Genomic DNA, 17272 nt, shown 5'->3' with positions numbered 1-17272 from the left:
TATTTAATGATAATTTATTATTTAAAAGAGTGGCCAGTAAGTGCGTTCAGTATATTAGTAAATATTATTTCTTAGTACAAAAAATACTTGACCGTACTGTGTCGTTGTGGTAAATGCCTTCATTTACTGTTCAATAATTTCACTTATCGTAAGAGTGAAGAACAATTAAGCGCACCGGATTATTGGGATTTAGACACTCATTTATTAATAAAGAAAAATAATAAGTTAATTGCGTTGAGCTTGTCATTTTTTGGAAAATGAAAAAAAAAATGCTGATAACCTGACAATTATTTTTCTGTTTATTATAGTTAAACAAATGTTCATCTGCATTAAAAAAGCTTATCTTTCTTTTATGGAGAAAAAGCGGAAAAAGTAATACGCGCAGCTCTTTTCCGTATTAGCAGTGTACAACTACAGCTATAGATACATAGCCTGATGTATGCATATACATATAGGTTTAGCTTCTCCTCCATCTCAATCTCCATCACCGATGCACACATTTGGCATCTTATGTCTCCCTCACTGATCTCCCCTTACCTCTCCCCGCAAGCCGAGCAAACAAGCCGCCAGCCAATAAAAAACGTGTGCCTGGTTCCTCTGCTGGCCACGATGGATTGACGCTCAACTCAGCGCCAAAACATCGGCACACTCATTAACATAGGCACTGGCAATCTCCCTACTTATCAACATTTTTAACAACTCTGTTAAATAAATAATGATTAATAAATAGCATACGCACCTATCACCTAATGACCCAGGGCGCTTACTGGCCACTCTTTTAAATAAATAATTATTAATAAATAACGCAAGAACCCATACCTGATGACACGGGGCGGTTTCTCACCACTCTGTTAAATAAGTTATTATTGAAATAACACAACTACCTAACACCTCATGACCTGAAGCGCTTACTGGCCATTTGTTAAATAAATAATTATTAATTACACAAGCACCTATCACCTCATGACCCAGGGCACTTACTGGCCACTCTGTTAAATAAATAATTATTAATAACACAAGTGCCTATTACCCAATAACCCAGGGCACTTACTAGCCACTCTGTTGAATGAATAATTATTAACAACACAAGCTCCTATCACCTAATAACACGGGGCGCCTACTGGCTACTCTGTGATATTTATAAATCTTAATAACACAAGCGCCTATCACCCAGAAATCCGGGGAGCTTACTAGCCTCTATGTTAAATAAATAATTATTAATAACACTAGCGCCTATCACCTAATGACCCGGAGCGCTTACTGGCCACTCATTTAAATCAATAATTATTAATAAATAACAGAAGCGCCTATCACCTAATGACCTTGGGCGCTTACTAGCCACTCATTTAAATAAATAATTATTAATAAATAAAACAAGCGTCTATCACCAGATGACCAAAGGCGCTTACTGGTCACTTTGTTCTATGAATACTTATAAATAAATCACAAAAGTGCCTATCACCTGATGACCAGAGCGCTTACTGGCCACTCCGTTAAATAAATAATTTTTAATAACACAAGCGCTTATCACCCAATGACCCGGGGCACTTACTAGTAACCCTGTTAAATAAATAATTATTAATAAATAACCGCTTATCATCAAATAACCCGGGGCGCTTACTGGCAACTCTGTTGAATAAATAATTATTAATAACACAGGCACCTATCACCCAATAACCCGGAGCGCTTGCTGGCAACTCTGTAAAATAAATAATTATCAATAACACAAGCGCCTATTACCTAATGACCCGGGGTACTTACTGGCTACTCTGTTAAAAAAATTATTATAAATAACACAAGCACCGATCACCCAATAACCCAGGGCGCTTACTCGCCACTTAGTCAAATAAATGTTTGTTAATAAATAACACAAGCACCTATCACCGTGTAACCTGGGGCACTATCTGCAAATCTAGTAAATCAATAATTATCGATAAATCTGTCAAGCACATTTTTTCTGATGATCCGGGACACTTACTTGCAAGACTAATAAATAATAAAAAGTTGATCGACAACATATGTTAACACATTACAATTTTGATTGCTAATCTAGTACGACAAAGATTTTTTCAATTGGCACTCCTGTAATTACTTAATAATTTATTATTTAATAGTAACCAGTAAGTACCCCGGGTTATTGGGTGATAGGCGCTTGTGTTATTAAAAATTATTCATCTAACAAATTGGCCAGTAAGCTTTCCAGGTCATCAAGTGATAGGCTCTTGTGTTTTTATTAACAATTATTTATTTGAGAAAAAGGCCAGTAAGCACCCCGGGTCATAAGGTGATAGGCGCTCGTGTTATTTTAATAATTATTCATTTAAAAGAGTGGCCAGTAAGTGCGTTCAGTATGTTAGTTAATAATATTTTTTAGTAAAAAATATATTTGAACGTGCTGTGTCGTTGTGGTGAATGCCTTCATTTACTGTTCAACAATTTCATTTATCGTCAAAGTGAAGAACAATTAAGCGCATCGAATTATTGGGATAAAGGCGCTTGTTTATTAATAAAGCAAAATAATTAGTTAATGATTAGTGTCATTTTTTGAAAAATAAAAAGAAAAATTGCTTTTAACCTAACAATTATGTTTTTGTTTATTATAGTTCAACGAATGATCAACTGCATTTAAAAAGCTTATCTTTCTTTCAGGGAGGAAAAGTAAGAAAAGTAATACGCGCAGCTCTTTTCCTTATTGGCAGTGTACAACCATAGCTATAGTTATATAGCCCGTTGTATGCATATACATATAGGTTTAGCTTCTCCTCCATATCGATCTCCATCACCAATGCACACATTTGGATTCTTATGTCTCCCTCACTGATCTCCCCTTACCTCTCCCTGCGAGCCGAGCCTACAAGCCGCCAGTTAATCGAAAACGTGTGCCCGGTTCCTCTGCTGGCCACGATGGATTGGCGCTCAAATCAGCGCCGAAACATCGGCACACTCTTTAACATAGGCACTGGCAATCTTCATACTTATATCTTATTTAGCAGAGCCCTTCGGCGTTGTGCTTGGATCCTTAGCAGCACAATTAACGCTTTTCGAGCTACTGCGCATGTGTGACGCATTGATGGCTGTAGCTGCTCAAATACCGAGTTTACGCACTAATTTTTATTATTTCGAATAGTTGTTACCAGAGATTAGTAGGGAGATTGCTGACTGCCATGCTACGGAGTGTGCCCACTTTTTTCCAGTGGTTCGAGCGCCCCGCTGCGGCCAAGCGGCCGAACCAGGGGCACATTTTTTTTCATTTGAGAAGCACGGTAGGGGTATGAGAAGAGTAGATTCGCGTGAAAATGTCCATATAGGCGCACATTTTGGAGACGCGTGGAAGAGGTATACCGAATGTGCGCCTACGAGGAGAGGAGTGGAAATATCGGCTATACAGCTGTATATATCTGAACGCACAGCCAAAGCAAGCGACGACACGAGTTTTGCTTTTTTGAGAGTCTTTGGACTCTGCAACTGAGTACATGCTATGTATATATTTAACTGACTTGCTCTCGCTCTGGCTTCAATGTTATCCATAAATCTTATTTAATTAAATCGTGGAACTAAATGCTCATTAATTATATACACATAATTTTGATTTCAATACAATATGTTTTAACTCTCCCATACTCTTAAAATTCCCAAATCCATTTATGTTTTCAAAAAATTAACCACTAATTTATTAATTTCACATATCCTAACTTCTGTACACTGTAGGACAAGCTGCGGAGGATATCCATGAACATATGTGACTTCGAAAGAATTACATCCCGTCCTTCGGATAGCTTAGATGGATAAGGCTTATGCCCCTACATAGATTGTTTTTTAGTTAAGGGTTCAAATCCACTTCATGGTAGATATTTTTTTTTTTTTTTTTTATTTAATGTATCATTTTGTCTTAATTTCTTTTATTTATGTTTTGTTAAAATATATATATGTAGTCAGCATTTTTTTTCGGATGCATCAAAACAAATTAAATTAATATTGATACTTTGATACAAGGCAATTCTATAATTTTATAATACAAAAATAACTTTTAAGGATTTTACATAATTTGTGTATTTTAAAACTCCTAAGAAATTGTGAACATCCTATTTACGACAAAAAAAAGCCGAAGGCAGAAGAAAACTCATTCTTTTACTACGATTATATCAAATATGATCATTGCCAGTAAAGTTCAACTCACATTCAATTATACGTGAATATTTAACTACGTACATATATTATTTTTCGGTCGCCTCGTTCTCGAGATTAGAGTAGAACCATGTAGTACCCCCCCTCCCGGGCAAATTAACCACAAGTTTAGAGACGAAACTAAAACAAAAACCAACGTTGCAGCGCGCGGCAGCACTGCGCGCCTCTTTCCCGCCTGACTATAGGTACTTTGCCTCATTCCCTTTCTTTGTGGGCAAGAGTTAACATCAAGAATAATGAAGAGACACATTTCTGAACAAGAAGTAGAAGGATTGAGGAAAAGAATGAAAGAGGCGCAAGCGGAATTGGCAGAGGCATTGGATGCACAGCAGGCACAGGAGAGTGACCCAGAGGACGACAAGTCATCCACACGGTCTAACGAGAGTGGCACTCAGGTAGACGAAGGTGAGGCATAGGTTAAGTTAAGCAATCATGCTTGTTTGTTGTTTTTTCTTTCCCTGGGAGTATGTCTCTCCAGCGGACCGGCGCTTGCATTACGCCTGAACACGTGTGGGCGGCGATTTACTCGGCAGTCTACACGTTTAGTCGAGCAAAATTTTGAACCTCCGCGCACGCCACCTATATAAAATAACCTCATCGACTCTAGTGCGATGCTTAAATTTTTTTTAATATGCAAGAACATCAAAAATACATTTGACTAAGCACATTGTCCCCTTTGTTGCTACCAGAAAAAGGCGTGGAGGAAGAGCCTCCAGAGACCAAAAATATGGATCCGGCAATCGAAGAGGCTTTGGGACCAGACCCATCGCGCTCCCAGGCCTGGGACATATCCCTGCCAGCAGCCTTGAAGTCGCGCTGGAGTTGGTGGCGAAAGAATGGTCTTCCCAAGGAGGAAAAAGAACCCCTGCTGAGTACTTATAAATGCGCAGACGGTTTTACTCCACCGGAGCTTAACCCCGAAGCGGCGCATGTACTATCAAAACATGCGAAGGCATGTGATATGCACATGGAAAAGAGGCAGACACAGACGGGCGCGGCCCTTTTAGCGCTAGGCTGGGCGATAGCCAGCGTAATCCAGTGTGACGTCTCAGACTTCACTCTGGACTTGGTGAAAGCCCTTGGTGACGCAGCTAAACTCATGGTCGACGGCTTCGCTTCGGAGACCAAATCCAGAAGAGCGTGTATCACAGCTTCGGTAAACAACGAGATAAGAGCAATTCTAGAAGACACGGAGGCGGGAAGGTTTTTGTTTGGCGACGACCTCTCGCTCAAACTAAAAAAGGCCAAAGCCATTGAGAAAGTGGTTGGCGAAATGGAGAACAAAGGAACTGCCACCCAGAAGCAGCCTTTAAACTTCGCAGGCCCGCGGGGAAAGCGGCCTTTCCACCAACAAGCGGGTCAGGGTCAACAACAACAGCAGTACAAACCGAAGCTACAATTCAGGGGCAACGCGAGGTACCAGAGGGGACGCGGTGCCCAGAGGGGCCGCGGGATCAGCACGACTCCTTTCCAGGAGGCAAACAATAAAAAGTAAGTCAAGTCGCAGGCCGACTAAAACTTTTTTACAACAATTGGCAGAAAATGTCGCGGGATAATTTTGTTTTGAATTGCGTTAAAGGTTATAAAATCATATTTGAGATCCCTCCGTCCCAATCCATCGTACCTAGCAGTTACAACCACTCAGCAGAGGAAACTAGCAGGATTCGCACTGAGTTGGCGAATTTAACCGCGAAAGGTGTAATTGAGGAAGTAGCTGACGGGCCGGAACGTTTTTATTCGTCGTATTTCGTAGTGCTAAAAAATGACGGATTATTCAAATTTATTTTAAACCTAAAAGAGCTAAATAAATGGCTCGTCCCGCCGCATTTCAAACTGGAGGACATTCGATCGGCACAATCTCTGCTCCGACCCGGCTGCTATATGGGTACAATAGACTTGGAAGATGCATACTATACGGTGCCAGTACACAAAGTGTCGAGAAGATACCTCAGCTTTCGTTTCGAAGAGAAAGTTTTTGAGTACACATGCCTACCCTTTGGGCTCAACATGTGTCCATATATATTTACAAAGATTCTGAAGCCAATAGTGTCCTACCTAAGAGAGCGAGAACTCACATCGGTGGTATATCAAGACGATTTCCTGTGTCTAGGCGACAATTACCAGGCGTGTAAAGATAACTTGGACAAAACAGTCAAGTTATTACAGGGGTTAGGCTTCTTAATAAAGGAAAAAAAGTGTAGCTTAATTCTGGCGACTCAGTGTAGATTTCTAGGGTTCGTACTAGATTCGGCTCGGTTATGTACACTGTTACCGCGTGAGAAGGTAGACGGGCTACTAAGAAGTCTGGCCCTCGTTTACAGGAAATCTGAGTGCAGCATCAGAGATTTTGCTCGTCTACTAGGTAGTTTAGTCGCGACACTGCCAGCGGTAACATACGGATTACTGTATACAAGAGTTCTGGAGAGACACAAGCTCCTGGCGCTATTACATAGCGATCTGAATTACGATAGCAAACTCCAAGTGACAGCAACAGTAAGGAAGGAAATCGACTAGTGGAGTGCTGCGTTGCCGGTAGCAAGTAAGAGCGTTCACCCGAAGAAATTCGACCGGGTAATTTTCACGGACGCATCGGACTCAGGCTGGGGTGCCACGGATGGCATTCTCGACGCGCAGGAATTTTAGGACGAGGCTCAAAAAACTCACTCAATCAACTATAGAGAGCTGCTGGCGGTTAAGTTCGGTTTGGCAGCTTTGGCCACCAAAGTCCAAAATTCTAACATCCTACTGCGAATTGACAACACAAAAGCCCTAGCCTATATAAATAAAATGGGAGGCGTCACTTTTAAAAAATATAATCAGTTAGCTCGAGAGATCTGGCAGTGGGCGGAAGCCAATAACAACTTTTTGTTTGCCTCGTACATCTCGTCAAAGGATAACGTTAGAGCCGACCGGCTGTCCCGTGTCCCAAACTTAGATACAGAATGGTCTTTGAATGACCAGACCTTTCAGAGTGTAGCAAACATACTAGGCCAACCAGAAATAGATCTGTTTGCCAACGCTGGGAACGCTAAATGCCATAAGTTTTACTCGTAGAAGCCTTGTCAGGGCGCAGCAGGCGTAGATGCGTTTACTTTAAACTGGGATGGAGTCTATTTTTACGCTTTTCCCCCTTTCGCATTGATCGCAAAGGTACTCTCTAAAATAGAGGCAGATAATGCCATGGGAATTTTGGTGGTACTAGATTGGCCAAGCCAAGTTTGGTATCCAGTCTTCAAACGCATGATAAAAGGCAAACCCTTAGTTTTTCAACCTAGTGCTGATCTCTTGATTCTACCACGCAGGTCTCTCCGTCATCCCAGGGCACACTGCCTACGTCTATTAGCAGTACGTGTGTCAAGGAGGCCTTCCTACGGAGAGGGGCTCCGGCAGAAGCCGTGGAGGTGCTAATGACCTCTCTGGCTCCAGCGACATCCAAGCAGTACAGCTGCTCACTCAAGTCATGGTTCAAATTCTGCATAGCCAAAGGGTTGGACCCTTTGTCGCCCGACAGATCGTCTCTCTTGTCGTTTTTATCAGAGGAATTCTCCAAGGGGGCGTCCTTTGGCACGCTGAACGCACATAGGAGCGCAGTTTTGCTCATCTCTCAAGACAAGCTGGGCGAGGAGGTGTTAGTTTCAAGATTTATGAGCGGTGTAGCCAGGTTAAAACCTCCGAAACCAAAGTATGACACGGTATAGGACGTGTCGATCGTACTGCAATACTTAAGAAGACTGCATCCGCTCGGGAGCTTAAGCTCGGCGGATCTGACTGAAAAGACTGTCGCACTCTTAGCTCTAAGTACGGGACAAAGGGCCCAGACGATAGCAAGCATCAAGCTCGAAAATATCCAGATCACCAGCGAAGGACTGCTCATAAAAATTCCAGACCTGGTAAAAACATCGAGGCCCGGAAGATGCCAACCATTGCTGAGGCTATCTCGTTTTAACGAGGACACAAAAGCTTGAGTTGTAAATACAATTCTGAGATATATCAAAGTATCAGAACCAGTAAGGCCGCCGGGGTCGACACGGTTACTCATAGCAACGAGAAAGCCTTTCGAGCCGGTGGGGGCGCAGACCATCAGCAGATGGATCAAAACAGTTTTGAACAAAAGTGGCATCGACACTCAAGTCTTCTCCGCTCACTCGACAAGGCATGCTAGTACCTCAGCCGCTTTAGTCAACGGGGTCAGTTTCGACGTGATTAGGTGAACAGCAGGTTGGACTGAGAACTCGCAGTCATTTGCTAGACATTACAACAGGCCGATCAGGCCCAGAGAGGACAGTTTCGTGTCAGTGATTCTTAATTCGCAAGCTTTAAGGCTGCTTTAAGTTTTCTTTTTTCAATGTACCTTTTTTTTCCTTTCTCTTTCTTTCCTTTTTGTAAAGTGTAATACAAAAAAAAAAAAATGTTGATTTAAATATCATAAAATAAAATAAATAAAATAAAATTTAGGATTTATTGCTGAACATCTACATGGTTCTACTCTCATCTCGAGAACGAGGCGACCGAAATATAATTGATTGATCAAACGAACTTACCTGTTGTGAAGTTCAATCACAATTATATGTAGGGAGCCTCGTTCGAAGGGATTAGATTCCCACCCAGAAGGTTTCATACCCCTAGGTCATTTCACCTTTCATACCCATCCTTTATGAAATCACAAAATTTTATTTTGGATGAACCTCTAAAAGAATGAGGCAAAGTACCTATAGTCAGGCGGGAAAGGGGCGGGCAGTGCTGCCGCGCGCTGTAACGTTGGTTTTTGTTTTAGTTTCGTCTCTAAACTTGTGGTTAATTTGCCCGGGAGGGGGGGTACTACATGGTTCTACTCTAATCTCTTCAAACGAGGCTCCCTACATATAATTGTGATCGAACTTCACAACAGGTAAGTTCGTTTGATCAATCAATTATATTTTTGAGCTTATATTTACATCCCTTATCAAAACCTTGTGGTTATTGCATTGACAAAATTCGTACTACATATATATATATATATATATATATATATATGTACAAACATAAAAGTAGATTCTTTAGTCTTTATAAATAGTGCGTATTTTAGATTAAAGAGTCTTACAGAGACTGAAGGAAGCTTTTTTTATTTAACACATACTAGTTTCAACCACTTGTAACTGAGAGTATGATTTAAAAAAAAAAATTTGTATTCTGTGTAAACAATTAATCTTTTTACCTATAACCAATTTTTATTGTAATTTTTCAGAAATAGTTACCAAAATTTTTGACAGTAAGTAAATCATATACAGTAAACAAAAAATTTTTTTCCTCTGTTTTGAAGGTGGCACTATATATATTGTTATAGATGAATAACTATACAAAATATTAAAATTTCACAATTGAAATTGCTCTTTTAACTATCGCAATCGATCAATTAATTTTACATCGTATGCAACACACAATGATTCGCATAATTTTATTCGATTGTTTGTAGTTGATAAGATAAACCATCAAAAAATACCTCTTGCCACACAACGCAAGGCAGCTAATATTTTTTTTTTATAGTTATAGTAATAACCGCATTGTCGGTATCTTCAACCACGTGACATAGGTTGCTTTTATTAAAAAGTTCGCGGAACTCTCACGACGAGTAGCTTAACTTTAAAATCTTTAAAATGCCTTTTTCATAGCTCTACATATTAATTATTGATAATCATAGCTGAATTAATTTATGATAAAGAAGTATGCACTTAACTACAGTAAACAATAATAGTTTGAATACTTCACGATTTTAAGAATAAAATGGAAAACTAGAATAAATAATTGGTCGATTTTTTCAGAAAACTGTAGATTTTTGAAAGATTTTGCACTGCAAATGTATATGTTGATACTATTTTGAGGGGGTTGTCGTGGTACAGTCAATTTCAAAATTGAATTTTCGTGTTAGAAATGTCTTTGTTGTGATTATTCTTAACAAAATAGGTAAATAATTTAAAAATTAGGTGTATGAAACAGAAAAATGCCCAGGAAAGTAAACACAAACGTTAAAACAACAAATTAACCTAACTTTCGACTCGGACTGTACCCCTATATAGGTATTCTAGTAACGTTGTAACTGAACTTTAAACTATTATATTTTAAAAACAGTGAAGCTAGGCTTCCTCAATTTTAGTATACTTATTTCAACTATAATGAACCTTAACGTAATAATTTTTTAAAAGATTCTTGAAAAAATTTCAAAAGTTATGAGTAAAAACGTGCATTTTCCGACAAGTCCATCTAAAAGCATGTGTATAAGTGGCCAACTTCACGATTTTATTTCTCCAAAACGGTGAAACTAGGCTCTTTGAAATTTTAATATGTTATTTATGATACTGAAACATACCTATACAAATTTTATCAGAAATTTCTTAAAACAACGAAATATCACAACATCCCCGTAACTTAATCGAAGTTTTTGCTAGCAGAAATAGACCCAGACTCAGTTTTTACTAATATAGAAATTTGTAGTTAAAAAATTTTGTTAGTTCCCACAATTCCTGATTCTAAATAATTTATCACGTTAGCATAATAAAGAGTCTTCTCAGAGTAATAGGCGTAAAAGAGCCTTTTCAAACTGAATATAAGAAAGAGCCTTTAATTTTTATTTCTCCGATTTTAAGTTGGTACTACATTTATGTGTGTATGTATATAATTAATCTATAAAAATATATACATTACTACCTTAAAATAGAAGTAAACAAATTAGTTAAAAAGGCATTGATATCTTTTTGTTAAACTCCTCGTTTTGCTCTCAAGTATAGAATAAATGTGTGGATTCGTACAGGGGTACGAGACCAACCGAGAGCTGGGTGAGGAGCAAATAAGAACTCAAAAATGTCGAAGAATAATCTTGAGCGATGATTCGTGGGGCTCAATCATACCAATCGACGCCAATACCTCAGTGCGAGTGTACCTCTGTGTAAAAAAGCTTTTTCTTTTAGTTTAAGAGGACTTTATTCTGCCCGAAAATTTAAAAAGGCTCTTTCTTGACTTTTACTCTAAAAAGACTCTTTCTTGCACTCACCCGGTTGTATCATTGTTAAAAGTATTACGATGCTTTTCCTGCATTCAATATAAATGATTCAATATAAGTTTCTTTATAATCTACAGCCTAAAAATATGTTTATTACAATCATCACCCTTAAAGGTAATTGACTTTTTTTTTGTTTTTAACAAAATACTGTGGTATTATAAAAAATGTTTAGTCTTAGAATCTTGCCGAATAAATTTTATTACTTATTCATCGAACTGTTTCATTCATTATTGTTCTTCTAGCTGTCTAAAAATAAATAAAAGTAGCACACCTTATTGAAGATTTGCAAACAATTTTAAAATATTTACAAAACTATTTTATATTGTGTTTATCAAATTCATTTACTGATTAAAATTTCGAATAAGTAAATAGCAGTAAACGGGCGGCTTTTTTTGTTGTAAATAGGATGTTTACAATTTCTTAGGAGTTTTAAAATACACAAATTATGTAAAATCCTTAAAAGTTATTTTTGTATTATAAAATTATAGAATTGCCTTGTATCAAAGTATCAATATTAATTTAATTTGTTTTGATGCATCCGAAAAAAAATGCTGACTACATATATATATTTTAACAAAACATAAATAAAAGAAATTAAGACAAAATGATACATTGAATAAAAAAAAAAAAAAAAATATCTACCATGAAGTGGATTTGAACCCTTAAGTAAAAAACAATCTATGTAGGGGCATAAGCCTTATCCATCTAAGCTATCCGAAGGACGGGATGTAATTCTTTCGAAGTCACATATGTTCATGGATATCCTCCGCAGCTTGTCCTACAGTGTACAGAAGTTAGGATATGTGAAATTAATAAATTAGTGGTTAATTTTTTGAAAACATAAATGGATTTGGGAATTTTAAGAGTATGGGAGAGTTAAAACATATTGTATTGAAATCAAAATTATGTGTATATAATTAATGAGCATTTAGTTCCACGATTTAATTAAATAAGATTTATGGATAACATTGAAGCCAGAGCGAGAGCAAGTCAGTTAAATATATACATAGCATGTACTCAGTTGCAGAGTCCAAAGACTCTCAAAAAAGCAAAACTCGTTTCGTCGCTTGCTTTGGCTGTGCGTTCAGATACATACAGCTGTATAGCCGATATTTCCACTCCTCTCCTCGTAGGCGCACATTCGGTATACCTCTTCCACGCGTCTCCAAAATGTGCGCCTATATGGACATTTTCACGCGAATCTACTCTTTCCATACCCCTACCGTGCTTCTCGAATTAAAAAAAAAAGTGCGCCTGGTTCCGCCGCTTGGCCGCGGTGGGGCGCTCGAACCACTGGAAAAAAGTGGGCACACTCTGTAGCATGGCAGTCAGCAAACTCCCTACTAATCTCTGGTTGTTACATGCAAAAAGATTGACCAAATCTAAAGGGAAAAAATTTTGGATCGTACAATAAACCTTGAGCCAAAAAATGGTGTCGGTTTGAAGTTTAAAATTCAGGCATAACGGACAGAATGCGTAAAACACTAAAAGTATCGTATCTCGGCTTCTACTAGACCTATTGGCCAGGTGCATGTCATGCAGCACCACTTTTGGTGTCAAAATCATGCAACTGCGGGTACCCACATTATACATCAACAGCATACTACAACAGCATCAATTTTAGCAAAACTTTAAGCAAAAAAATAGAGCCAGTCCAAAATCTAAAAATCAAATATAACTGCCAGAATGCATAAGAAACTGAAAGTATTTTATCTCGGCTTCTGTTGGTCCTATATTAATTTTTTTTTAAATTTATATAAAAGTAAGTTTAATCAATTTCACTAAGTTGTTATTGTATAAGTCAAAAATTCCAAAAAAAAGGCCTTGAACTTAAGGTTTTTGTTAATAACTTTTTTATTTGTTTATTTAAAAAGTCTAATTTTTTGGCAGTCAAGACAACATTATTCCTCATTAATTCCAAAAAGCTAGATATCGATGCCATGTCTGTGACACATTTCATACAAAATCGAAATTTTTAATTAACAACTGTCCAATAGGCCGCCATTTCCAAATTTTTCGATCAGACAAGTACAATAAATAACATATTAAAGTCAAAAAAACTTTTGATTTTCATTCAATTTTGAATATTGCAACATGTATTTTCATGCATTTTAATTTATTTGCGTTTTTCGGCTTTTTCGCTTGTTTACACAATCGAAAAAATTATTCAATTTTTTTAACCATTAATCCTGTATGTTAAATAATCAGGTTAACATTTTTTGCGTTTAATATTTTGCTCCAAAACTGAAACTTTTCGAGATATTTTATAAAAACTGACAAAAAGCCTTTTTTCAAGTTACTTTGCGGTAGTAAACTATGACGCGCATTTCTGTCGAAGTCGAAGATTTAGGGTGTTATTTAACGTAGGGGTAAGTGTACCTATCTCCGTGCTTTGCCCTATTACCGTGGATTTTGAAAAACTGATGATTACTTGCTCAAAATAAGAAATGTTTCATATAAAATAATTTTTTAATTTCAATAATTTAAAATGACGTTAATGTAGACGCAATTCAAACAGAAATATTTGTGTATATTTTGAGTAAATAAATATTTTCCACGGTATTTGGTACAACGCACTCATTAACTGATTGTGTACGTATTTCCGCGGTGAGCGTACGTAAACATAACCCTATACTTACAGAACGCACGACAGTTAACACGTAAACAATTAGTAGGTAAGCACGTCGATCTAACGTAACCAAGATGAAGAAAACTAAAAAAGGCAAGAAAGGCAAGAAAGGCAAGAAATCGATCGAAATAAAGAAAAACAAAAAGTGTTACTCTCCAGAGACATTAAAATTAGCTTTGAAAAGTATTTATTCTGGAAAATCTATTGCTGAGTGCTCAAAAATATAGAAGATTCCTACTAAATGAAGAAGCAAGTACAAAAAAAAGTAATATTTTTTTAAAACAATAAATAAGTCATGTAGAAAATGTAGGTGAAATTTGCATTTTTTTTTATACTCCGCAAATACAACTTTCTTCACCCACGGTAATACGGACACGGTGATTGGGACATCCGCGGTAATACGTACACGGTAATAGGTACACAACCACGGTAATACCAGCATACCGTTTTTATTCGTTTTAAAAATATTCTACTGCAGTTTTAGCTTAATAAATTTTTTTTTAATATTCCGTAAGAGATTATGTAAGATTTAAAAAAAAAATATTCCAAAAAATTTTAGTATACCATTTTTTATGGTGCATTTAAGTTGGAATTTTCAGTACGTGCCACGGAGATAGGTACACTTACCCCTATTTTTCTTGGAATTTTAAGCTAAACATCGTATTGTTATACCTGTAGTTGGATGGTTCGAAAGCCATATTGGCCTCGAGCGCAATTCCGAAATTGCACCCCCACTGGGAACTTTGGGAACGGTTGGTCATAATGAAAAAAAGACAATACTCCTTATGAATTGATTTCTATATACTTGCAGAAAAGCAATGTTTGAGGCTTGGCTACCTGGCGAATGGCGCCGGAAGCTTGATTTCATATTAATGTCCTTTTCTACCTTGTTGCTAAGCGTCAAATGATAATTAGTTGATAATCGACTGACTTATTGGCATGATATTCACGAGACATTCACCCGATTTTCTTACAATGATCACCTGATTTTCCCCTGTTTTTCACCTGATGCGTCATTGGTGACAATCTGATGAATTTCGCGTGAATATCATGTAAATATAAGGTGAGTTTTGCTTGAAGCTTACTGAATAGAGTTTACTCAATTTTTCACATAAAATTTACTTCATATTCAGCTGATTTTTACCTGATACTCAGCTGATTTTTATCAATAACATATCAGGTGATAATCAGCAGAAAATCAGGTGACAATCATGAGAAAATTGGATAAATATCAGGTGAATATCATGCCAAAATGCCAGGTGATTATCATCAGACGTTTAGCAGCCGGGTAATCATGGCCAATTGCTCATAAAGTCTCTTGGGCTCGCAATTGAAAAATTTTGCTCGAGACCAATAAAATAAGGTCCTTTTGGCTCTGTAAAGTAATTAATACCTCTATCAAATCTGAGGCCGTTTTTCACTGTGCTAATAACGATAGCAATATACATGCAAAAAACACAGTATTGCTGAGCCGCTCAGGCACAATTCTTAGATGGCTTTAACGTAAAAAAAAAAAATTGATGTCACGTAACATAACTTCAAAAATCTGAACGTATTGATTTTCTGTCACAAAATTCTCAACTACCTCAATAACAGCTGGTACGTGACCAAGACGATAAACACTAGACGCTATAAAATCTAGAATGGACATGTTCAGGCTAGATGGATATTTTTATCAAGAGCCATTTCAAATTAAATTTAATTACACCCAAAGATAGTTTCTATGTAAAGTGTACACTTAATAATTATTGTATGAAAACATTTTCATACACCTTGAAATAGGAATATTGGCTACTCACATAGCAATGCATCCACATATTTGACTAGCAGGTAAATGTTCAATTTGATAGATAAACTCATACCTTCATTAGACAAACTTAAAATTTGGGATACAGCAAATAACTCAAATATCCTGCAGAATTAAGAGCATCTTATTTACGTCAGTATATAAGTTAATTTATTTTGCAGTATAACACATGTCGACAACAATAACAAGAGTTCTACATTTAAATTAATAATAGCAATAAAAGTAATAATAATAACAGCAATACTGAACTTTTAACTTGTAGTTGAAGAAATTCGTTGTGTCTATTTGCACCAAATCAATGTTAACACGTGGATATACCACACTACTCCTAGTTTTATCTTTACTGAATAATATCCACATATTTACGTGCATTAGGTGCGAATAGACCCAATATAAATAATTATAACTTACTGTGGATCCTTCAATATTTTCAAGTACTTGCTCCAATTCAGATTGAGTTGCTTTCAGTGACTGAGAATCCAAAAGATTTTTTTGTTCTATATTTAAATCATCTAAAACTATGCCCTTACTACCATCACAGTTTAATGAATTAAGGAGGGATCGTTGCTCACTTAGTAATTGACATAACTGATACATTTCACTTTCAAGATGAGAAATTTCTTTGGCTGTTTCAATGAATTGTTTGTAATTCTGGTAAACATTTTTTTTCAATAATTTGGATGTAAAACTTAACAGATCTTGAATCTTAGCTTTTTGTTGTCGTAATTCATCAGCACCAATGCATTGACAGCTTATATCTTTAACATCTACAAAAAAAATAATCCTTAATCTATTGTAAAAGTAGAATTTTAATTATGTTAAAAAAAAATTGAAGAGCTTATATCATATTAAGTTGCTCAAATTAGCTTGGTATTTTTTTTTAAACAGTAGAACATAATGCTACGAGACTCAGTTTAAAGTTAAAACACTTAAATCATCTGAATGGTAAATAGCACTATTTAAATTTTACTACTTATTACATTATTTTTTTCTATCTTATTGACTATTATAATAATACTTCAGATATTCTTAAAAGATGTTAATGGTCGATTAAATTAAAAAAATAAAATAAAATGAATAAATCTTAGTAGTGTAATAATTCTAAAATTTAATGCGTTTTAATAAATAAAGCTCGTTACATCGCTCTGGATTAAAATTAATTGATACAAATAACTTTGTCAATGATTGAGACATAATTGTTATATGACTGACACAAAAAATGTAACTTTTATTTTATATTCTTTAGAGATTTTTAAATATTGCATTAAAGTTATATGCAAATCCTTTTAATAGAAAGTATCCTATTGTGTGCCATAACAATACAGATTCACGTGCATAGTCTATGACTATAGAACTGAAGCGCTGCACAACGGCGCATCAGCATTAGCGTGAAAACTTTATAAGTTACTACCTGGTTACTACGGTAATGATAACGTAATTAGGAATTGAGGATAAAAACTGCTTAAAAATTATGTTCATATAATAAAAAATTAATAAAAGTTTTTTTTTTAAACAGTTATTTACATAATTATTATGTATTATTATATTGCGTGGCGCGTCAGTTCTTTAGTCATAGACTATGTGCCTGATACACTTGGTAAAATAACGCTGGGTCCGT

The 17272-nt window shown here is 36.4% G+C and overlaps 1 protein-coding gene across 2 annotated transcripts in view; it reads right to left on the bottom strand.

Moving 5' to 3' along the window:
• Nucleotides 1–16944, bottom strand: part of Exo84 (exocyst complex component Exo84) — a 276725-nt gene extending 259781 nt beyond the window's left edge. For both annotated transcript variants that reach the window (XM_089598261.1, XM_089598263.1), the window contains exons 1-2: nucleotides 16794–16944; nucleotides 16066–16421 (exon numbers count right to left, since the gene is read on the bottom strand). In XM_089598261.1, coding sequence (XP_089454387.1) covers nucleotides 16066–16421; nucleotides 16794–16848 — 411 coding nt within the window. In that variant the 5' untranslated portion in view covers nucleotides 16849–16944. The remainder of the gene's footprint in view (nucleotides 1–16065; nucleotides 16422–16793) is intronic.
• Nucleotides 16945–17272: the final 328 nt, after the last annotated feature.

This window comes from Copidosoma floridanum, unplaced genomic scaffold (genome assembly GCF_036245765.1).
Source record: "Copidosoma floridanum isolate Cflo_tuat_1 unplaced genomic scaffold, Cflo_Japanese_pri ptg000006l, whole genome shotgun sequence".
In the NCBI taxonomy this organism is placed as follows: domain Eukaryota; kingdom Metazoa; phylum Arthropoda; class Insecta; order Hymenoptera; family Encyrtidae; genus Copidosoma; species Copidosoma floridanum.
The sequence above is the reverse complement of the archived record's forward strand: the minus strand, read 5'-3'. Positions and strand labels throughout refer to the sequence as shown.